Consider the following 25,742-nt stretch of genomic DNA (forward strand, 5'->3'; position numbering starts at 1 on the left):
ACCAGTTAAACCTAGTTAAATCTACATTTGGAGTCAAAAAGTGATTATTTGTGTCAATACTAAGCTCACGAAAAATTGGTAAGGATCTGATATGGCTGCAGTTACAGAATTAGCAAACTTTATATTTATACGTAATATAAGTGTTAGAATTATTCCAAACAAATAGTTAACAGTGCTAAATAGGTATTTCGTTGCATAAATGAATAAATCATTACCTGAGCTTACTTCTCATCCACATTTTGTAGCTATTTAAGATCGCACTGCGTGCTTACTACCACTAGATGGCGTGCAATTTCTTTTTTCACTATCAGTAATTCAGAGATGTGATTTAAAATGTATGCTGTGAGATACTGTACGCAACATACCTCTAAATTATATTTATCTTTACTTCAAAATCTCCATGAAGAACATAGAAGCATTTCTTTAATGTTCCAAACTCAATCAAAACACTAACCACTGTTCATTTATTCTGTGCCCAGGTTTTGACCTGAAATGAATGTGCGCATGTAAGTGTTTGTGACTCACGGGAGAGCAACAGAAATGAAGCTGCCCTCGACACATCCATCATCTCCCCCACATCAAAAATGTCCTCAGAAAGCAAGTGTGTCATTCTGTATCCTGGAGATCTCTCTCTCTCTCTTTCTCTCTCTGTGTTTGTGTGTTATAAGTACACATTTATGAGAGCACAAGGCGTGTGTGCATAAGTGTTTGCCTACTCATGAATCAGAGGTCTCTTCACATTGTCTGACTCACACACATACACCATGGCCCTGAGGATTCTGGGTAGAAAGAAGATTCAGGTCAGAGCCGAGGCAAAAAGTCTCTCTCTTGCTCTCTGTAAATGGAATTACCATTGCACAGTTGGTAATGGATTTATTGCTGGAAAATTAATCTTTGCTGATTCATTATTTGCACACACATGCAATTGTCTGAATCAGTGTTGCTACTAAAACTATTTAAAATAATTTTCGGCAATTAAAATAAAGCTGAAGCAAAATATTAATATTACATAGCAAAAAAAAAAGTACTAAAATGACTAAACTTGAAGCCTTTATAAATATTTGAATGCATTAATTATGCCTTGTAATTCACCATATAATGCATGTCATGAATAATTAAAACCACAGTTATTATTCATCATAATACTAAACAAGTACTCATTACATAATACTTACAAAGTACTATATATAATGCATTAAAACACACAGCAATCATTTCAGATGTAGCAAAGAATCTGCAAATATTAGAAGGCATTTTCACTTTGTTTTTAATTATTTATGAAAAGTTATAATTATGAATACTTATTTATGCATACTTATGTATGAATAGTTACACATAAATGTTTCAAGAAAGTGTTACCATTTTATTTTTTCAGTTTTAGTTTTACTTTTAGTAATTTTAATACTTAAGCATTTAAAATTTAAGTCTCTTCTGCTCACCAAGCCTGCATTTATTTGATCCAAAATACAGCAAAAACTGTAATATTGTGAAATATTTTTACTATTTAAAATAACTGCTTTCTATATGAATATATATTTTAAAAATAATTAATTTTTGTGATCAAAACTAAATTTTCAGATTCATTACTCCAGTCTTCAGTGTCACATGATCCTTCAGAAATCATTGTAATATGCTGATTTGCTGTTCAAGAAACAATTTTTATTATTTTTATTTCCTATATTTGAAAAAGTTGGGGGGTAAAGTTGGGTTCTTTGGGGGAAAGAAATTATAGAAATTAATATTTTTATTTAGCAAGGATGCAAAAGTGAAGAAAATGTTAAAATGTTACAAAAGTTAAATGCTGTTCTTCTAAACTTTATTTAATCAAAGAAACCTGAAAAAAATGTACTCAGCTATTTTCAACATAATAATTATAATAATAAATGTTTTTTGAGCAGCAAATCAGAATATTAGAATGATTTCTGAAGGATCATGTGACTGGAGTAATGATGCTAAAAATTAAAATATATTCAAATAGAAAACAGTTATTTTTAAATAGTAAAACATACTTCAAAATTGTACGATTTTTGCTGTACTTTGGATCAAATAAATGCATGTTTGTTGAGCAGAAGAGACTTCTTTAAAAAAAAAACATTAAAAATCTTACCGTCCAAAAAAACTTTTGAAAAGTAGTGTATATTTTTCATATTTATTTTAATAAGCAAAAACAATTTTAATTGTTTTAGTTTGTTAAATTAGATGAATTAAAAAACTACAAATAGTAAAATATCAAATACACAAAACAAAATTAAAAACCTACAAATTAATGGAAAATCTAAAAAAATAAATATTAATTTAAAAAATACATGCTATAATAGCATACAAATACTACTAAAATAACACATCCTGCTTTAATTACAGTACAGTCCCCAGGTGGACAGAAATGAACAGTAACTATGGAAATGACATACTGTAGTGGCCCGATAATTGCCAATACTCAGAACGACAGCCATGAAGTGTTTCTGACAAGATGCTATATCTTTATTTTTACTATACTGTAATTGAAAAGTCTCCCAGCTGCCTCGGTTCAAAACAGTGCATTTATATTTAGCATCACGGCACAAGTGATGAAGTCAGCAGTCAGTCACCCAGCACAACCCCCCTTAGCCCCTAATCTCAGGCTCATTATAGAGTTAAAATGAGCTCTGCCCTTGATGAGAATGGTACACTTCACCACACCTAATGAATTTCCCTCACTTCCTCTCTGCCCCCCCCCCCCTTCCTTCTTTCACTTGCTCTTTCCTTCTTCCTTATATCCTTCTCTATCGCTCTCGTTTCGCGTTTCGAGGCATAACCCTTGGAGCATGATAGAGGCAATCTCCCCTACAATTTGCATTTATTAGAATATGATGCCTTTCTACATTTTCTAAACAGCTTGAATAATTTTCACTACATAATTTTCCTAATCCCATTTGTTACAACCGTTTGGTCGCAATTGGGTTTTCATTTTTTAGTAATCTGAGTCTTAAAGAAAATTAGCCTTTATTAACTCAGCCTCATGTTTAAGATCCTGCATGATTTTTTTTTTTCTGTTAAATAAAATAATGCTGCACTTTTCCATACAGTAAAAGTATATAATATCCAACACAAGGGATGAACGGCATCTGAAACGTAGCCTGTTTGACTTGTGATTTATTCCAAGATGCATGAGACTAAAATGAGTTATTATTCAGTACAAATCACATTGATGCATGTTCATATTCATATATATTTTTTTAAATCTCATTTTGTGTTTCACAGAAGAAAGAAACAAAGTCATACAGGTTTGGAATGACATAAGGGTGAGTTAATGACAATTATTAGACAATCTTCTTTAAAACAGGTGAAAACTTCTGAGCAGAGATGAGCTTCAGCATCTTAGAAACAACTGGAAGACCCATTAAAAGAAACAGCAACCATGTGTCCTTCACAAACAACTGCCTCTGGACTCAAAAAAAAAACAAAAAAAAAAACTTACACCTCACTTGTATCCCTCCCCGCTCACACACAAGGAGCAAGAGATACTCTGAGCCTTATTATGTAATGGTTTGGCAAAGCCGTGATGTTAAACTTAACCTTAAGCTTAGAAAGGTTAAACTGTCATTGATAATGTATTTAACTAATGCCAGCTCAATGTTAAGTTACTAATAAATAAATATGACGGATGATAATTTATGCAGACTAATGTTTAATAACACAACAATATTGCATTTACAGGTGCTCAGATTTTTCTTTACGGGAAAACGTCAGCAACTCATGCCTGTGTCATTTTTGCAAGGTAAGACATTTATAGCAATGTTCACTGTAAAAAAAAAAAAATTAATTTATATATATATATATATATATATTTATTTATTATTATTATTTATTTATTTATTTATTTATTTTTGTCTGCATAAATTGAGGCAAATTAATGAGTAATGAGGCAAAATGTTAATAAAAGATATGGCAGGGTAGCTTAATGTTTCTACAATATGCTTTTTTATGCAAAGTTCTATATATGCAAAGTTCTATAACTCTCTCTATCTCTCTCTCTCTCTCTCTCTCTCTCTCTCTCTCTCTCTCTCTCTCTCTCTCTCTCTCTATATATATATATATATATATATATATATATATATATATATATATGTACTGCCATTCAAAAGTTTGAGATTTTTAATGTTTTTTTAAAAAAAACTTTTCTGCTCATCAAGGCTGTTTTTATTTGATTAAAAATACAGAAAAAAACTGTAGTATTGTGAAATATTATCGCAATTTAAAGTAATGGTTTTCTATTTTAATATAGTATAAACTAGAATTTATTCTTGTGATGCAAAGCTGAATTTTTTGCATCATTACTGAAATCATTCTAATATGCGGATTTATTATCAATGTTGGAAACAGTTGAGCTGCTTAATATTTTGTTGGAACCTGTTATACTTTTTTTCCAGGATTGTTTAATAAATAAAAAGATAAAAATAACAGCATTTATGCGTTAAATTGATTTAAAAAAAATGACTTACATTGTTAGAAAATATTTCTATTTTAAATAAATGCTGTTCTTTTTAACTTTTTATTCACAGGTTCCAAAAAAATATTAAGCAGCACAATTGTTTCATACATTATTAATAAAAGCAATAAATCAGCATATTAGAATAATTTCTGAAGGATCACGTGACACTGAAGAGTGGAATAATGGCTGATTGAAAATTCAGCTTTGCATCACAGGACTAAATTATATTTTAAAATATATTAAAATATGTCAAATGTAATAATATTTTTATTTAGTGTTTCAGAGATCACCAATGAAAATATTATTTTATATATTTTACTATCATTTTAATATGATTTTAAAGTAATTACAAATTCTATTATTAACATTTCAATTTGAGTCTGTTAGCATACATATATAGCAGTACTGAAATTTTCTGGCCACACTTTACAATAAGGTTCATCAGTTAAATTCAGCATTAATTAATGCATTATTAAAATCACAAGTTGTGTTGGTTGAAATAAGTTAACACACTGTGAACTAACATGAACAAACACATGACTGTATTTTTATTAACTAACATTAACAAAGGTTAATAAATAGTGCAATACATATGTTGTTCATTGTTTGTTCATGTTAGTTAGTACATTAACTAATGTTAACAAATGACACCTTATTGTAAAGTGTTACCAACTTTCTTTATCCAATGTTTTCTCACTCTAATAAACTTCATTCCCATCTTTAAATTATATTTATATCCCCAGATTTTCAGTGTGGCCTTGACCTTAGTGCATACACATGTGCTTGTAAGTGCACGATGTCCCTTATGTCTTATTCTCTGAGTGTGTCTTATCCTAGACCTTGTGATTGGCCGGCGGCTCGTAAGAAAGCTGATTAGAGGTGTGTGTGTGAATTAAAGGGGGTGTGCTTTCTACTGAAGCAGATGCAGGGCGCAGCCAGAGAGGTGAGAGACACCTTCCCTTTAAGAGTGTATTTTTAGCCAGGCAGTTATTAGTGCTCATTGGGAGGGAAAACGGGGTGTTAAGGGAGGAATTAGGCACATGCGATCTTTCTAAGAAGGATGTGGAGATCAGGGCGACTAATATACCACAAATGAAACGTCGTCCCCAGGGAACAAAGTGCACGAGGAGCTGTCCACTCTCGAGTACTACAGCCAACAGACAGTCATTTTGTAGTGCAGGTATGTGACCCTTTGCTCTTTTCTGGATCCAATTTTGAATCTGTTTGTCACTCTTTTCTCACTTCCTTTGGCAGCTCAGCCGCACTTATAACTCTTAGTAAACTCTAGTTGTTTTTGTTTGTGTTAGTGACTACAGTATACACTTGCACAGTCACTGGACAGAAATTGTATTATGTTTACAGGTTGAAATTATTGTCCCAGTCTCTGTCAAATCTACCACACTGCCCTGTTTTGGAGACTAGTCATTGTTCATATGAAGCTCCCACAGCCTGTGTGTAACTTTTATTAACAATGTTTTATCTCCCTTACATTCATCTGAAGGGTCATGCCAGCCATATTTTCTGTATTGAAGCCCATATTCAACTTTAATGAGCAACGCACTGTGTGTGCGATTAGGTTTCAGGCTTCAGTTACACTTCTCTGCTTCTCCGTGCGCTGTAAGTCACCCATATACACCGGCATACATACAATACATGTCGCACAGCAACACACACACATGCACTCACTGACACATTGTACAGCATTATTAATGCACACAATGTGTGTATATGAGTGTTTATGTGTATTCATTAGAGAGGCAAGCTGGTGTAGAAAGTCAGGTGAACATATATGGCTATAGAATATATAGGATATACACTACCGCTTTTTTTTTAAAGGAAATTAATACTTTTCTCCAGCAAGGAAGTATTGTATTGATCAAAAGTGACAGTAAAGACATTTATATTGTTACAGAAGATTTTATTTCAAAATTCTATTCATAAAATAATCCTGAAAAAATTTATTAGTTTCCACCAAGCAAGCAAAATAGTTTTCAACATTGATAATTATCTGAAATATTGAAGTAAGCACCAAAATAAGCATATTAGAATGATTTCTGAAGGATCATGTGACACTGAAGACTATCACAGGAATAAATAGGATAAATTACATTTTAAAATGCACTAAGTTTTGGACAATAAAATTTTGTATTTTGTAAAGGGCTGCATTTATTTGATCTAAAATACAGCAAAATCAGTCATATTGTGAAATATTTTTTCTATTTAAAATAACTGCTTTCTATATGAATATATTTTAAAAAATAATTAATTTTTGTGATCAAAGCTAAATTTTCAGATTCATTACTCCAGTCTTCAGTGTCGCATGATCCTTCAGAAATCATTGTAATATGCTGATTTGCTGTTCAAGAAACAATTTTTATTATTATTAATATTTAATTTATTCTTTGATGAATTGAAAGATCCAAAGATCTTATAGAAAGTATAGAAATTATAAAGTCATTTAAATGCTGTTCTTTTGAACTTTCTATTCATCAAAAAAATGAAAAAAAAAAAAAAAATCTACTCAGCTGTTTTTAACATTATTATTATTTTTTTTTTTTTTTATTTTTTTTTTTTATTTATTTATTTTTTTTTTTTTTGAGCAGCCAATCAGAATATTAGAATGATTTCTGAATGATCACATGACTGGAGTAATTATGCTAAAAATTCAGCTTTGAAATCACAGGAATAAATACCACAGGTAGAAACGTACTGTTTTTGCTGTACTTTGGATCAAATAAATGCAGGCTTGTTGAGCAGAAGAGACCTTTAAAAACATTTAAAAAAATCTTAATACCCTCAAACTGTAGAAAATGGCACTGTAAAAACAGTTTGACAAGGTTTCATAGCTATATTAACAGTGGTGTGTGTGTGTCACATTGTATATGTGTGTGTACTTCCGCTTCAGAGCATTAAGGTCATTAGTGTTCGCTCCAGTGGTCAACCCTGTGTGGGAAAGGCTATCTGTTCTGGGCCGCCGTTCATCACTGTAGATGAGAGGGAGAGAAAAAGAGAGAATAAGGGCAGGACAACCCCCTAACAACAATCACAATCTTTGACTCTCCTGTCATTGTATTTATCCTGATTGTGGTGCCAACAGCAGATAGTCACGATAGAGGGCTTAACTTACTGCTAATGCTGTTTGATCTCGTTAATTGATGTGTGGAGATCATTAGAGCATCTGTGGATCTTGATAGGAGTCCATCTACTCGATATATCTCAGGGACAACAGCTGGTCACACGGAGGACAAATTCCCCCTGGAGCTGTGGACTAGGCTGAATAAGCCTCCACTGTCACATCATACAGCCGTCATGCTGATGTTAAGCAGGGTAGAGAGGATAACACGTAATAGTTAAGAAGAAGCAGAAAACAGCATTAGAGGAATCTGATATCCTTATAGGAATGCGCTGCATGCAGTATACTGATTTTGTGTCTGAGCATTGAATGAAAAGGCCAAATCTTGTAGAAGTGTGTTGCCTTATTGGCATCATTAGTGATGGACATGGAAGACGACTACAATTGCTATATATAGTTCAGTCATGAAACTCTAAATGGGTCGTTAACGCAAACTGATGATGTTCACAGCATTAAACTACTTGGCACAAGCTGATTGGTTTATGTTGCATACACAGCCAATGAACATGCTGCTTTACATTTAGCATTCACTAGAGCATTTTGCCTCCACCTCCCCAGCTCCACCTGTATAAATCTGCTACTGGTTATTATATATGCTATTTGTGCAGCAGTATGTCTTGATCGATACTCACAGCACCACATCTGCGCTTGGATTATTAAAATACAATGTATCTATGAAATAAGCACATATCTTTTCATGCAAAATTCACGCAATTTAATAAAAAAAATCATACTTTTTTGGATTATTCCAGTTAATGTCATAAAACTAGCAAGCTAAACCAGTAGTTGTACTGACAGTTATCTGAGTAAATGGTAAAACACTTTTGCTGAAGACTCGAAAAGAGGAACAGATGAACCAAATCAATTGAGTCATTTATGCTGGAAGCACTTTGATTGATTCAAATGCTTCAATTCAGACTTCTATTATTCATTTCAAGCTATTTACTAGCAAAAGCCACATCAAATTAAAAGTTCATTTTTCGAATTTCAACTTTGCTTTGTAATGATTTTAAAAAGCACAGAATGATGGGTGAAACAGAAATTCTTTTCGAAATTCTGAATTAGTTAAACCAATGCGTTGCAAAATCATTACATTTTTCAAAGCGCCCCAAGCATCTCACAAATCATTTGTTTCAGATCGGGACTTCAAATCATGTATCGCAAATCATTTGATTTAGAATGGGACTTCGGAGCGGTTTCAAAAATGATTTGACTTAGATCAGGACTTCAAATTACATGTGAATACATGTGAATCATTTGATTTAGATCGGGACTTCTGAGCGGGTTCACAAATGATTTGACTGAGATCGGGACTTCAAATCACATATCGCGAATAATTTGATTTAGATGGGGACTTCTAAGCGATATGCATTTTGAAGTCCCGATCTGAATCAAATTATTTGCGACACGCAAAGGTCCACGATCCACGCTCCGAGTCCTGATCTGAATTGATGGTTCGCGAATCATTATTCAGATTGGGAATTCAGAGCATGGATGGAGTAATCCTTTGATTTAGATTGTGACTTTCTAACCAGGTTTGTGAATCATTTGATTTAGATTGGGACTTAAAATCACGTATCACAAATCATTTGATTTGGATCGTGACTTTGGAGTGTGTATTGCAAATCAGTTGATTTAGATTGAAATGGGATTGTGAATCATTTCACCAATTGAATGATTCAAATCAAATGTTTTGTGTTATGCAATTTGAAGTCCTTATAGGCGATACACATAGGTCCAATCTATGCGATCCACTCTCCAAGTCCTGATCCGACTTCAGAGCGTGAATCACAAATCATTTGTTTCAGATCGGGACTTCGGTGTGGGTTCACAAATCATTTGATTCAGTTCGGGACTTCAGGATTTCAGGGCAGTTTCGAAAAAAAAATTCAGATTTGTTTTTCTTAAACAGTAGAAAACATCAAGCAATTAAGGTAGTACAGTTGTAAAAACAAAACAAAGAAAGAAGAAAGTATGCGCAAATACAAAAAGACAAATCCCTTCAAAATCAAAAAAGTAGTACATGAAAATTCTGGAACTTTATTTTACACTATCTGTACGAACCCTGTAGAAATATATTTAAAACATGAAAAATATGCAAAATAATACCTCAATAATTCAAAATATTACTCAATATTATACTTTAATAGTTTAAACGAATACTAAACACTGTGGGATAGAGTCAGTGATTAAGCATTTGGGTTGGTGTAACCTTATAATCCAGATTTTTACAGTAAGTGTTTATTTTCTTTCCCTAATCTGTTTCTGGCATGGAGATGTTGTATTGTTAAAACCATAGCTGAAGATAAAGCGGATGCTCAATCTTGCTCCTGGAGATCTTCCTTCCTGCCGTGTTTGGTTCCAACCCTGCTGTTACACACCTGTCTGTGATTTTCAAGAGATCCGGAAGACTTTAATTAGCATGGTTAAGGTTTTTCCCTGTGGCCTTTTCTGCTATTTTTTATTGATGGAACACTATAGAAAGCACTTAAAATGATTGGGAGAAGAGGGGACAACAGGATCAGGAAATCACCATGGCTCAAAATGTCAGATACATGTGTGCTAACTGCTAGGCTATGTTTTTTCTTTTTTGTAGATTAAGCACCTCTAGTTTTAGTTTCAGAAGTGATTCAAGCATTATCACATCTCCATATCAGATTAAGCTATGAAAATGGACACTTCCTGTAAAATCAGATCTGTTTTGGTCTATTCACAGGGTTCTAAGTTCAGAATGACTCACTTAATGTGTTTTAGCATTTAATTTGCCAACTGTTTAAGAACTTTAGGAAATGTATGCAGCCCTGGCTAACACATTTTATCCCATATGTTTTGTTCAGAACTGGCTCGGTGATGTGTTGATCTGGTTACTCTGGTGAGAGTGATCCTGCAGTCAGCTTCATCTCTGTACAAAAGTGGGAATCAATAAAGGTTGCTAATGGAGACAGGATTTTCTTCCGTCACTCCTCAAGGCTGCTCAGACATAGTTATATTAAGTTGCACGTCTGGGGCTTTCTGACTTTCAGTTCATAGAACATGCTATTGTTGGAGCAAAATGAAAATCCGACAGATTCATACCTGCAATGTTGTTTCTCTGTGAAACCAACAGGTTTTATGTCCTTTGATGTTTGATTTTAAGGACAAATAGCACTGTCAGAACAGACAGGGAATGTGTCCCTGCAAATTCTCCCTCTGACTCTGTAGAAGTCATTGGTGACAAACTCCTTCAGTGTCGCCTTCTGTCTCCTGCCCCTTGGCATAGCTATGAGCCAAGGACATATTGATGACTTATGGACATATTGATGCAGTGACTCATGATTCCTATTCAGCAGGAGATCTGTGAGCAGGATGACTGAGTCTGTGAATGAATGTGTTCGTTATGCAGTGGTTGCATGACTAAACCTTACGGCAAGTAATTCACTCTTGTACACCAAAGCAGACAACTAATGGAAGGTACAGCACTGTTTCAGTTTCGACCATTATATCTTCCTCAAAGTTGCTTGAAAAGGGTGCAAATATCACCAAAGTAACAGAGCAGAGTGCTAAAAATAAATTCGAGTACTAAGAGCTGAGGGAACACTTAGAATAATGGCACAATATGTAATACAGTGCTGATAATGTGGAAGTGAGAGTAGCCTAAAGTAAGGACTAATCATTTTTTTAGACCATAAAATGTTACCCCCTGGTGTTTCGATCTGATTGCTTACACTGTGTTCAGCTGCAAAGGACTGTAGTTTTATTTTTTTCTGTAGAATTTTTCTTCAATACAACTTATGAAACTGCTTAAACATTTTTAGTTTAGTAATAAACTTTAAAGAACTTTAATGTTTTGAAGAAGACTTTTCTGCTCACTAAGCCTGTTTTTATTTGATCCAAAGTACAGCAAAACAGTACATTTTTGAAAACTGTTTTCTATTTGAATATATTTTAAAATGCAATTCATCCTGTGATTAAAACATTTAAAGCTGATTTTTTTAGCATCATTACTCCAGTCACATGATCCTTCAGAAATCATTCTAATATTTCGATTTGCTGCTCAAAAAAGATTTAGTATTATTATTTTGAAAACAGCTGAGCAGATTTTTTTCAGGTTTCTTTGATGAATCGAATGTTCAGAAAAACAGCATTTATCTGAAGTAGAAATCTTTTGTAACATTATGAATGTCTTTATCATCACTTTTGATCAATTTAAAGCATCCTTGCTGAATAAAAGTATTAATTTCTATAATTTATTTCCCCAAAAAATAAAAAATATATACTTACTCCCATCTTTTGAAAGTTATAGTGTATAATGTTACAAAAGATTTTTATTTCAGATAAATGCTGATCTTTCGATATTTCTATTCATCAAAAAATCCTGAAAAAATGTACTTAACTCTTAAATATTGATAATAATAATAAAAAATGTTTCTTGCACAGCATATTAGAATGATTTCTGAAGGATCAGGTGACACTGAAGACTGGAGTAATGAGTAATGATGCTAAAAATGTAGATTTGATCACAGGAATAAATAATATTTATTTAACAATATATGTAACAATATCACTGCTCTTGCTGTCTTTTGGATCAAATAAATGCAGGCTTGGTGAGCAGAAGAGACTTCTTTAAAAAAAAAAAAAAAAAAAAAAAAAAGATTTAAAAAGATTTAAAATCTTACTGTTCAAAAACTTTTGACTGGTAGTGTAGTTTTCCTAAAAATGAAAAATTGCTCAAAATGTACTCAGCCTAAAGCCACGCAAGATCAGTTAATGTCTTGTAAAGCGATTAGCTCTTGGATGGCTTGAAAGTGAGTACATTTTAGGCCATTTTTTTTATTTTTGGGTGAACTATTCCTTTAAATGTACAATATCTTGCTTTTACAACAACTAGCCCAGGTTTTTCCTTTCTATAAATTAACAAAAAATCTTATTATTGAGAAAAACGCCTGTGTGTAAAATGCAAAGTGTTCCCATGTCTTGTTACTAAAAAACCAGCTGCTCTCCACCAAATCATTTCGCTAATTAGGGAATTATTGGCTCGGCTTGAAAGCAAAATAAACAGGGTAATTATGAGAAGATTTGTTAATTCTAAGGCGCTTTGTCCCTTTAATTCCGTTTTTCCAACGGCGACGTCTTGTGATCACCTGTGAGGGGCGGGACATGCGCGTTGGATGGATGAAGGAGGGAGGCGCACAACTCTAGACCTACACCCGCACGGAGAGGCTCTGCTCTCGGGATGCGCGTTATCGCCACAGAGACCCTCGACTGAAATGGGGAAATAAAACGCCATGCATCCAAAACAACCGACGCTGTCGCCTTATTCCGGACATTGAGAGCCGTATCGCCGCGTAATTAGCTGGAGGGAGGGGGATCGAAAGGGAAAGGGGGTCGATCATGGGGAACGAAGCGAGCCTGGAAGGCGGCGAAGGGGCGCTCGCTGGATTACCAGCGGGACTCGCACCTGACGGGAAGGGTGGCTTCATCCAGATGCCCGCAGGGGTGGAGGCAGACCTCAGTAATCTGTCTGAGGAGGAAAGAAAGCAGCTTGTGGCCGCTATGGCCAAAGCGCAGTCCAGGCAAGTTGAAGTGTCTATAAATGTATGCCGTAATCATCATCATGATGATGTCCATCCCTCCAGTGTCCGAGCGCTTGTGTTGAAAGCATCTATGATGTGCTTGTGTTTTGATCAGGGTACTGCAGGTTGGCACATCACGACAGCAGCACCGATGCAAAACATGATCACACCCATTCACGCGATTGCTGCATGTTTACGGCCGTTTTATAGCGAGATATTTAATCCAGCCCATTTTTTCAGTCATTCATGTGATTGAAATTCAGTACCTCCTTAGTGCACTTCTGTTTTATAGCTATACGTGTAGGTAAAATCACCGCTGATTTGCACGAAACGCGTTCTTTTTTTATAATTAGTGTCATCATCGTTAATATGGTGGGTCACTGTATGTGCACTGTGGGTGTGCATAGTGTTTTAATGAATGTAGTTGTCTTTAAAACGCCATATTCAGTCCATACAAGACACCAGGGTTATAGCTTGAATTAAAAATAAGCATTTCCTTGAAAAATATGAATCCATACTGACAAATATCCGTCCTCTGTGTATCCAGATATCCGCTGCGTTCTCCATGCACACTCCATCTTCCTCCTATGGGCTGTGTAGGTGATGTCATGAGCTGCTTTGGAAAACACTGCCCGAGAATAACACAAGTCTATGAAAATTCGATCACTTGAAAGCACGCCATCGACATTCCCTTTGACATGATCTCATTCGTAAGCTAATTGAATTGCGTCCTAAAGTTGCTTAGGCGTAAATGTGTTATTTTTGCCCAAGCGCAAATGGGGGGGAGGGGGTATAAATATTAATATGACTAAATATAGCACCGCAAGCACAAATGCCATCATGCTCATTGATCGCTTTGCTTATTTTTTGGGAGCGTGCGTGTTGTATTACACCAGAAAACAAGGACCGTGTTGCAGTTTAAGCCATTATTGAATATTGTTCGCTGTCCGTGGTGCTGAAACGCTCGCAGTGAAGAGCGCCACTCGATCAGAAACAATACGAGTCTTGGACTTGGCGTGATGATCTTTTATGGGTGGATGAATGACAGAACACTTAAATATATGTAAAATAACGCCCATGAGAACCAGCAACAGTTTAAGAAGCTGTGCTGAACAGTCATTAAGCAAACAATAGTGATGCACTTAAATTAAATTATAGTGACAATGGGCCAAAAAGTAAAATATGTTATTTTAAATTTGCCTTTGTTTGAAATTAATAAGTTCTCTTAAAATAACACTTCTTTTTTTCTTCAGTTGGCATTGGTAGAATTTCATACAGACTAGATAAACTTTTACAATTTTAAAATTTTGAGGGAGCGTGCGTGTTGATGTTTGTTGTGAGGAAGAAGTCTTGAAACTTTACAGATGTAAAAACTGACATCTGGCTTTTGTAACTAAATGTGTACATTGTTAGGAATGAAGGAGAAAGGACAAAATGCAGATTTTTCATTGATAAAAAAGGTGGCAGCTTGCCTTGTGACAGAAGCTTCTCTGTTATCTTGCATGAAAGGCGGTTTCTCTCTGTATTGAAATGCACTAAATAGCCTCATAGCCCAAACACAGGAAAACTATGTTATCTATTTATTAATGTATTAATAATCAAGAGAGCAGCCTACCTGGGAAATCAAAGATGTTTGTTAACATTTTTACCACAACCTGAAGGTTATAGGTAACCATTGGTACAAAGCTTTAGGCCTATTGTGGGCTGAAATTCTGGTGCATACTTAGTTTGCAGTGGCATTTCTATTCTGTCACATTAAAATTGTGACAAAAATATTGACAGTTAACTAATGTTGTTAATTTTGTTGCTGCAGTCTGTTAGAATAAATCAGCTAGTCAAATATTATTCACTGCAAAAGTAATACAACTGCATATGTTTTGTGGATATGTCTCATTCTTGTTTAGACAATGTTTTAGCCCATTTTAGATTACATTTTTCTGCTGCATGAATTTTGCTTTTGCTTGATTGATTGTCTGAATAATTTGCAGTGCCGTTTGAAATGTATTTTTGGAATTTATCCAGAATAGCTATTAGTAAATAAAGAACAAATCAGTTAATCACAGATTTAAAAAAAAAATATCTTGAGTCTAACGAATGTGAAGTTGACCTTATGTCTGTTCACTCCACAGGCCATCAGAGACTCAAGCTGGTGGCACCAGAGTCCCAGCAGGTCTCAGTAAAAGTCGGACTGTAGATGCATTTGGAGAGGGGCCGCCTCCCAAGCCAAAGCCTGGACGGAGCCCCTCCTCCCTCAGCCTCCTTGAGTCACGTTTCCGGCAGGAGCCCAAAGACTCAGAACAACCACGGTCTGGCATGTTCTCGTCTGGTTTCTTGAGTGGGGCCAACCCCCTGAGTGCGGTCTCTTCTGCTGTCTCCTCTGCCAGCATCCCAAAGTTTAGTTTGTTTGGTGATGATGAGGAAGAGGTGTCTGGAAAGCCTCCGCAACAAGGGGGTAAGCCACCTCAGCAAGGTCCACCTAAAGGACAGGGGCCTGAAGGTAAGCCTGGAGGTCCTGGTCCCCAACAACAAGGATCCAAACATGGTGGACCAGGACCTCAACAAGGACCCAAACCTGGGGGACCAGCTGCCCAACAGCAGGGACCTAAACCTGGAGGACCAGGACCCCAACAGCAGGGACCTAAACCTGGTGGACCAGGACCTCAACAGCAGGGACCTAAACCTGGTGGACCAGGACCTCAACAGCAAGGGCCTAAACCTGGAGGACCAGGACCCCAACAGCAAGGGCCTAAACCTGGAGGACCAGGACCCCAACAGCAAGGGCCTAAACCTGGAGGACCAGGACCTCAACAGCAAGGACCTAAACCTGGAGGACCGGGACCTCAACAGCAAGGACCCAAACCTGGAGGACCAGGCCCTCAGCAACAAGGGCCTGGGAAACCTGGTCCAGGGGTTGCAGCAAAACCCAGTGGACCTCAACAGCAGGGTAAACCTCAGTCAGAAGGGCCTGGTAAAGCTGGGAAAGCAATGTGTCCTCTTTGTAATTCTACAGAGCTGAATGTGCAGGCCAAAGACCAGCCACCTAACTACAACACCTGCACTCAGTGTAAACAGCAGGTGTGCAGCCTTTGTGGCTTCAGTCCACCAGACTCAGCGGTAAGAGGCATATCTGCTGCCTTCACAACATCATTCACATAGATCTCATAGATATACACTTAAAAATAAAGGTTCTTTATTGGCGTTGATGGTTCCATGAAGAATCTTGAACATTCATGGAACCTCTCAAATGCAGAAAAGTTTTTTTAGAAATGGTTCAAAATGGTTCTTTTAAGAACTGATCACTGAAAGGTTTTGTAGGGAACCAAAAATGGTACTTCTGTGGTATCACTGCAAAAACACCACTTTGGAGCCTTTATTTTTAAGAGTGTAGATAAGACTGGCATGTACTTTCAGCTTTTCATACACAATGCTCTATTTTTTTAGTCTTTCTTTGAAGACACCAACAAAATCTGTTAATATTTGGTAATTAAATCTGTGGGTTTTGTTTCAATAACCCTTATTTGGTTCTGTCTAAGATGCAGCTTGCACTAATTCCTCTCATCCCAGAGTTTAGAAAGAAAAATATTGGCACAGAAGGTGGAAGATTATCAAGGTCACTTACATCACCCAGACAGGAAGTGGAGGAAGTTGTTTTTCAGTGTGTTTAGAAACTACATTCATGAGCTATAAAGGCAGCGATTATACAGATGTTTGGCATTATTCCTGGTCCATGTTAGAGAGAATAACAATATTACTCACACAGCGATGAGTGTACAGTGTTATTCATGTTTTTTTTTTAAGGATTTTAAAGTGTGCATTACAATAAATGACTCAACCAAACCAACAATAAAAGTCAATTAAATGTTATTCATGTAATTAAATCATAAAGTCATGGCTTTCAGAGCTTACTTATCAATCAGATAAGAATAAAGGATGCTATTAAGGAAATGGTATTTGCTACATCTGTGCTCATGTGCCTTGTCTTTCTGCATGTTTCCACAGGGTAAGGAATGGTTGTGTCTGAACTGTCAGATGCAGCGGGCGGTGGGTGGCATGGAGCCTCCTGGACCTCCAATGATGAAACAGCCCCCCAAGCAAGCTTCTGCACCTCCCTCCCCACAAAGGAAAGAGCCACCGCCTGGGTCTCCCTCTAAGGGTGAGCCAGGGAAGAAGCCCCCAATGCTGACCAAACAGCAAAGTATCGCTGATACAGGGAAAGGAAGTACACCTCCAGCGACACCAAAATCTGGACCACAGCAGGGACCCCAGCCTGGACAACTAGGGGCCAAACGTGGACAGCCTCCACCTCTTCAAAAACCTTCACAGAGCCCGAAAGGTAGTCCTCAGCCTTCTCCCTCAAAAACTACTCCGAAACAGGATGGAGGAGGCTTTTTTGGGGGATTTGGTCTGGGAGGATTGACAGAGGTGACAAAACCATCTGCAGGTGCACAGGCTACCGAATCGGTCACAGGGAAACTCTTTGGTGGTTTTGGCGGGTCGTCCAAACCGCAGGCCAGCTCTGCTGCTCAGGCGGAGTCGGTCACTGGAAAACTCTTCAGTGGGTTCAGCGGGCTCACGGAGTCAGCTAAACCTACACCAGCAAGTTCTCAGCCTGCTGAGAGCGTGTCTGGAAAGATGTTTGGTTTTGGCTCCTCCATCCTGAGCTCTGCCTCCAATCTCATTTCTGGGGAGGAATCAAAATCTCCCCCAGGATCTCCTCCAGGATCACCCCCTGATTCCCCCGTTGGGTCTGAAGCAGACTCCCCTTCTGGATCCCCTCCTGACTCAGGCTCAGAGTCGCCTCCTGACACACCACCTGTTTATTCCAAAGACACAGCATCTCCCAAACCTAAGGGAAAAACATCAGCGGATGTACCAACTCCAAAATCGAAAGAAGTAAAAGAGCCTCCAACTCAAGTTTCAGGGTCTGAGGCCCAGTCATGCTGTCCACTCTGTAAAGTGAAGCTGAACGTGGGTTCAGGCGAGCCACCCAACTATAGCACCTGTACAGAGTGCCAGAAGACTGTGTGCAACCTGTGTGGATTCAACCCCACTCCACATCTCTCAGAGGTAAGAGTTCTGCAACTATTGAAACAGGAAGTTGGGACGAAACACCTCAAATGGTTTCTTCTGTTTTTAGTTGCCTGTAGCTTTCAGTTTTTCATCATGGTCGACAACACTAAAAGACTACTTATGCTACTTGCATTTGCTTGTCGTAGGCAGGTGGTATTTATAATTTAGGAGGATGGGACATTCTTATTCTAGAGGGAATTTTATTGGACAAGAATTTGTATATGTGCCTGTGAACAAGATGAGTCATCAGTTTTTTTGGTCCAGTTTCAAGAAAGAGAGGATAGTGTGTATATATTCTACTTTTTTAGTAAGCTAGAATATAGACTGCATCAAAACTAACAGGTTACGCATAGGTGTGATTTACAATGGGTTTGGTGATTTACAGTTCAAGCGCTCTCTGGAGAATGGCCTTTTGCTGTCGCTCTTTGAAGTTTTGATTGTTCTGTTGCATTATACATAAGTCTCATCATTCCTGCCCCTGTGTACTTAAAAAGCTTGACACTTCACTGTGTAATCCAATGCACTCTGAGCCTCTTCGAGTGAGTGTGTTTAAGAATGTGTGTGCACTAAAGACAGAGAGAGTCGTGGTCTGATCCCATCTCAGATGACTCACCTCACTTCCTGTTGAAAATTAGCCTTTGCTTTTAAGTGAACAGAAAATATGAACAGAACAGAATATTTACAGGTGTAGTTCACCCAAAAATGAAAATTCTGTCATTAATTACTCACCCTCGTGTCATTGCAAACCTGTTAGACCTTTGTTTATCTTCGAAACACAAATTAAGATATTTTTGATGTAATCCAAGAGCCTTCTGATCTTCTGATTTCCTCTCTTCCTTGCCAGTCTTCTAGATGTGTTCAAGACAGTTCCACAACAAAAGAAGAAATAGTTGAATAAAGTGGTTATTTTTGTTTCTTTGTGACTGGTGGCTGGTCTTATTTTTTGTTTGCAGCTTCATAAAATTTAGGTTGAACCACTGATGTCACATGGACCGTTTTAACAATGGTCCTTACTAGTGTTCTCACAATACCAAAATTTTGACTCCGATACTATATCTGACTAATCTGTGCGGGATTCATGGGCAAAATTTGTGATATTATAGTTATACAGTAGTAAATTCTGTTTTTATGACTGGATCCTGTGATTGTGTCCATGTTTTCCGCTTCGCTTTAACCATAGGTCCCTAAATAAACAGTGTTAATATGTCTCTTATAAAAAAAATACAGTTTTCTTAAAACAGGGTATCGCAGTACCTTTTTAGTAGTGCATTGCTGTCTATGCAGGGTCAGAAAACTGATTTGATCAAAAATATCTTAATTTGTGTTCAATAAAGGTCTTACGGGATTGGAACAACAAGAGAGAGAGTAATTAATGACAGAAATTAATTTTGTACACTAACCCTCGTTTTGAATAAATTTTCATTTTAAGTGAACTATATCTTTAATATGATCACTATAATGTGTTTTTAAATTACATACAAGTTTGCTGTTTCATATTAACATCAGTTGCCTAGATAAAGGATCTATACCTCGAGGACTTTGTTGATGAGTAGGTTCTATAATTAGCTACTATATGTTCTATAATTATAATATTTAGTAGCTAATTATAGTAGCTAATTACAGGGCTTCCATACTCAAGATATGCCTGGAAATATCAGGCATGTGATTTATTTTTTATTTTTTCCTTTTTTTTATAGCGATGTGGTTGTGTAGAGTAACACTTGCATGCGAACCGCTGTGTCTACATCAGTTTGTCCGGAGAGGGTAACTACCTGTGTGACTCAGAGCTAATAATTGTCTCCTATGGGACACATAGTTGTCTTCCCGGAGCCGTATCAAATTTCACATCGCTTTATTTTAATGTAAGTGCATTTTACACTTACATTAACTTGACTATGATCATTTAAATGTGTTTGTTCGAAGGATTGTTCTCTGACATACAAACCAGCAATGTTTTTCATATAAAGAAGCCACTTATTTAATCTGCTAAGTTAACCAAATCAGTTGCTGTAAAATAAGCTTCTCAGGTATATTCTGGTACATTTTGTGGTAGTTGTGTTTATTATTATCATCATTATTACACTTAATGCAATAAGTTAGAGAGCATCTTTAAACACATTATAAGATTCCTCACATGTTCTTCCATCCATATGAACAGGTTATGCTAAGCTGGCGTGCTTTGACCTGCGCACTGTAGTCTTTGATGGCTCTCACGTGTAAACCACCCCTTGTGTTTGATCATGGTTTTTTACGCCAGGTTGCTCATTCTCTCTGTAATCCCGTGAGTCTATTTCAGGTTTTCCAAGCAGATTAGCTTGAACATGTGCGTCTGGTTTTACCTCACATGGTACGGCCAATGACTTCACTTATTATACTGTCAGGAGTACCCTTCCAAGATGGCTGACAACACTGATCCCCATTTGGCTTAGACCAGAACTGAAAACAAAGACAGTCCTGTCGTTTTTAACTGTAGACAGGCCTTATTGTAGTAGACGTTAATGCATGAGACTGCATGCCTTTGCAGTGTGTTGTTTATTCATCAGATCGGCCTGATCAAAAAGGCTCAAGGCCGTACAAAATTGCGTTATCAGGATCAGTGCTGAAGTGCTTCCATTTGAAGAACATCCTCACTTGAGATTAGATTTAGTCTGTATCTCTCTCTCTCTCTCCCTTCCTGTAGATTTCAACACTACTTGTGCTACTGTGACAATGTGGGGTGAGTGTGCATGTGAGAGTTTGTGTAGTAATCTGTTTTCGCTAACAGGATTTAAAGGGCAACAGTTGAGTTTTTCTAAAGGCCACTTAAGAGCCACATTTTAAAATCTTTCAGTGTGTACAAGGTTTTAGTACGACACACTTTGGCTTTCAAAGATTATCTCCTTTTCTCTTCATTATTTCTCTTACCTCTTACACACCTTCCCCATTGGGTTTTTCACTTATTCATGTGACGTGACTGTTCATCCTTGTGGCGCTGCTCCTCTGCCTCATTCCATCCTCCTCCATGGATTTATATGACTTGAATTAGAATATCCCATTTTGTCTCAATTCTTTCTTCATTCTCATTCTTGGCATTTTTCACTGGATGTTTTGAACAAAGTTGGAAATGTTCCCTAGACATCACAGTCGATGTATAATATAAAACACTAGTCATTTAAGAATCTGCCCAGAATCTAACATGCTTTATTCATTTAAATGAAAAATTTTGACTCAATGTCTTGAGTCATAAATATTATGGATTTAATACAAGGTGAGCTCAACCGACAACACTTGTCATAATGTTAGTATAATGTAATTTCAACTTATTTTCTACATCTGTCAGGAAAAAAAAATCAAGAAATCAAGTATCTGTGTTACATTGAGAAGTCAATTCAGCCAATCCATTCACATTAATTTTTAAAATTAACTGTTGCAATATTATAACCACAAAACATACACAAAATGCATGTTAGCATAATATATATAAAAAAAATCTCCAAAAAATGGCATTTGGCCCAATTTACTTCCATTGTTAGTCCTTCAACATAACTTCGATTTTTGCTTTTTTTAAGAAAATTAGAAACTTTTCTAAATTAAATTTTGTGGAAATCAACTTATACCACAAATGATGTTGATTTTAAACTTGTTCTGAACCTGAAATACTCCTTTAACTTGTAAGTATTTACCTCGGGACATTTCATTAAAGGATTAGTTAACTCCAGAAAAAAAAAACCTTTCTGATAATTTACTCACCCCTATGTCATCCAAGATGTCTTTCTTTTTTCAGTGGAAAAGCAATTAAGGTTTTTGAGAAAACACTCCAGGATTCTTCTCCATATAGTGGACTCCAATGGGAACCAATGTGTTGAAGGTCCAAATTCCAGTTTCTATGCCACTTAAAGGGCTCTACACGATCCTAGCCAAGGAATAAGGGTCTTATGTAGCGAAACAATCTGCCATTTTTATATTGTTATACAAAAATTATATACTCGTTAACCACAAATCTTGTACTAGCTTGACTTCATACATTATGGAATAAAAAAAAAAAAAACATGTATTTGTTTGTTTAGCTAGATAAGACCCTTATTCCTCTGCTGGGATCGTGTAGAGCTGCATTAAATCTGCAATTTGGACCTTCAACCTGTTGGTTCTCATTGAAGTCCACTATATGAAGAAAAATCCGGTAATGTTTTCCTCAAAAAACTTTAACCTTCAGGCCCTGGCCAATTGTGCTTAGTTGCATGTCCTCTTAGTTAATAAGAAATGTAACATTGTCCGTTTATGGCTAATGAGGTAGGCAATGTTGGACAAATCAGGTGTGACTCTTTTTCCATGTGGCACAGTGTTGACAGTTTCACAACAGTCCCACAGAGAACTGGATCAGGGAATAGATTTCACACTCTTGGGTGTGTTTTTTTTTTTTTGGTTGGCCATCTGCCTTTGGCTTTGAGTCACTTGCCAGCCACCTGATGTGTCATCCCTCCCCACAGTGCGCCCCCACCTCAAAGATGACCCATTCATTCCTTGCATACAGTCAGAGACAGCCCAAGTGTAACGTGAAATCAAGCGCATTTTGTTTGTCTTCTGCCATGCCTCTATTCTCCAAGGTTTTGCCCACATGCCGCTCACGCTCATGCTCACGCCCACTGTGACCCATCCACCTCCCTCTCCACTATTCTAATAGATTTAGTTGACTCCCCTTCCTCAGTATTTCCAGCTTGGGGTCAGATACAGCACTGCATGGCCTCCCTCAGAGCACTACTCCACAGTTTTACATAATCCACCACCTCCCTAAATCTGAGCATCCAACAGCCAGAACTGCTTCATGCTATTGTGCTGTCTCTCTCTAGCTGTAGAGCAGGCGTGATCGCATTCTGTCTTTGACCTGATTTGATTCAGCTTTGATAAAAATGATGCATTTCAAAGGAGAATAACATTGTCAATATGCCTTAACCAGTATACATGTTTGAATAACCCTGAATTCAACATGAAATCATAATTTATTTTCTAAATACGTGTATCTGGTGTATTCATCATTGTTTATTATTCTCTAAATCAAAGTATGATAGCTTGCTTTGCCTCTAAAACATTTATTTTTTTAATTTAGAACACCATGAACATTTCCACCACTCCACCATTTCAAATTATTATATTATTATATTATTTTAATTATATTATGTTGCATTTTAAAGTGTTGTTGTATTTTAATGATTAAGGATTGAAAGTCTTTTAAAGTTTTTTAAAGTTTTTTGAAAGTTTTTTAAAAGGAAACACTAGATATTAAGACTTCTTTGGCCTAATATAACCTAAATGATGGATCTTACTGAAATAGTAGTAGAAAACCTATGTAAGATTTACGTCATTTAAAAAAAAAAAATCCACATCTTTTTATACATATTTTGGAGGCGCCTATGGGGGCGCCATTATTTTGATGATATGAAATGGTTGCACCTGGTGAGCAACTGGCACTACCTGTTGAAAATAATATACTGATACGATGACCAAAGCTGAAAGATCTTAAAGGTGGCGATGGATATAACCGCAGACTTAAATCAAATGTAGTACCATACATTTTTACCCGCAATGAGTTGAAACTCCCCCCGATACTAAGTGAAATCCACACTAAAATACTCTTTCTGTGGCTGTGGTGTCATGACAAGCATCTGCATGTTTACATCCTGCAAGGATGGCATCTATCATTTCTTGTCTCTGCCATTTGTAAGCTCTTTCAGTGGCTGTGGTCTACTAAAAGGTATCAGGGCTAAAGTGGAGAGAACAAATACGCAGGTCTTTCTGAAGTTTTATTCATCCACAGGCAGCTCCCCATTGTTTTCTCCTCTTCTTATCGCTAGGAAAGCAGTGAAGACTTACATTTTCTTGTTGCCCTTCGACTGAAAATTACAACCAATAGCCACACAATGTGGCATCGTATTAGTATTTTATTTTCCTAGTTGTGTATTCCAAGTTGTGTTATGGTAAAAATAGCAACAGGTAGTGTCAGTAGCTCACTGAGTTCAAACATTTCATGTCATCGAAATAATAACGGCGCCCCATAGTCCAAAATATGTATAAAACAATTTAAATTTTTTAAATAATGTAAATCATTAATGGATTTTCTACAGCAAATTTTAGTAAGAGACATCATTTATGTTATATTAAGCCATATAAGTCTTGATACCGGGTTTTCTTTTAAAACGCATTTGAAAAATATAAAAAATAAATAACGCTGTGCTACAAGCACTGACAGGATCAGCTGGATGAACAAGTTCCTCCCAAATTTTGCCAGTCTGTTTACACTTCTGCCTAGAAATGAGAAGTTAAACTCCTTCTTAATTCTTCCTAACACTTCAACTTGAACGCTTCATATCCGCCATAAACAGCTACTGAACCTTCTTCTGTCTGCTTGTTCTGTTCCCATAGCTACAGTGCCGTCTCCCAATCTGTCTGTTTGATCACTTTATATAATGTGTACAGACGTGTGTGTCTGTGTGCCTTCCATCGCCATGGAGATCTGTCCGCCTGTCTGTTTGATTCTGATGTTTGCTTTGTTTATCTTTAGCAATCTTCTGATTTCTAGCCTGAATTTCTCTGAAGAACACCTCTTGGTCTCTAAATCTACAGGACGATTGTGTCCATGTGAATGTCCAAGTAATGGCTTGCCATGCTGAGGCACTAAATATTAGTTTTATCTGGATTTTCAAATATTCATTATTTATTCCTGGCTTTATCATACAATTGCTTTCACAGTCCAGTCTATCTGTGTTTTATTTTACCTGTCTGTCTGGCTCGCATTCAAAGCTCTGCCTCTGTACTCTCCAGTACACTAAGGCAAAAATAGCCAGAGTGGCAAAGGAGTGGTAGAAGCAGAGCCAAGAATGTCTGCAGGACATCATGGGAGATGTTCCTCTTTGTGGCAGCAAGCTTTTATTGTCGTGTATGTGACTGTGTGTGTTTTCCTTTGAGCTTGAAAGGCTCTCTTTTAGGCCAGACGTATTCCTGCAGTGTCCACCACGTGCCATACTCTCCCTGATGTTTTGAAAGCAGTCGTATTTTTAGATACAAAGGTGTTTTGTGTGTGTGTGTGCCTGATGGAGAGACAGCTACAAGGTACCCTGTCCATTAAACCAAGCTCTCGGTGTACAAAGACAGCAGTCGTGCTATTGAGAAATACAAGCTGACTCAAATTTGAATTTGTGGATTTCTGAAAACTTACAGGGATAAAAATTAATTACCGAAGCTCATGTTGTTCCAATCCTCTAAGACCTTTGTTCATCTTCGGAAAACAAATTAAGATATTTTTTTATGAAATCAGAGAACTTTCTGACCCTGCATAGACAGCAACGGTACAGCGGTATGTGCCGTTTGTTTTAGCACACAAAAAGTATTCCCGTAGTTTCATAACATTATGGTTGAACCACTGATGTCACAAACTATTTTAACTATGTCCTTACTACCTTTCTGGGCCTTGAAATTGGTGGTTGCATTGCTGTCTATGGAGTGTCAAAAAGCTCCTTTTGTTTGTCCTTTATTTTTGTAGTAT

At 36.8% G+C, this 25,742-nt stretch overlaps 1 protein-coding gene across 1 annotated transcript in view; it reads left to right on the top strand.

The window, feature by feature from the left end:
• Positions 1-12,974: 12,974 nt before the first annotated feature.
• Positions 12,975-25,742, top strand: part of pcloa (piccolo presynaptic cytomatrix protein a) — a 52,634-nt gene continuing 39,866 nt past the window's right edge. The window contains exons 1-3 of the mRNA XM_073838666.1: positions 12,975-13,156; positions 15,286-16,270; positions 17,156-18,223. Of these exons, the coding sequence (XP_073694767.1) occupies positions 12,975-13,156; positions 15,286-16,270; positions 17,156-18,223 (2,235 nt within the window). The remainder of the gene's footprint in view (positions 13,157-15,285; positions 16,271-17,155; positions 18,224-25,742) is intronic.

Source organism: Garra rufa, chromosome 4, assembly GCF_049309525.1.
Source record: "Garra rufa chromosome 4, GarRuf1.0, whole genome shotgun sequence".
Taxonomy (NCBI): domain Eukaryota; kingdom Metazoa; phylum Chordata; class Actinopteri; order Cypriniformes; family Cyprinidae; genus Garra; species Garra rufa.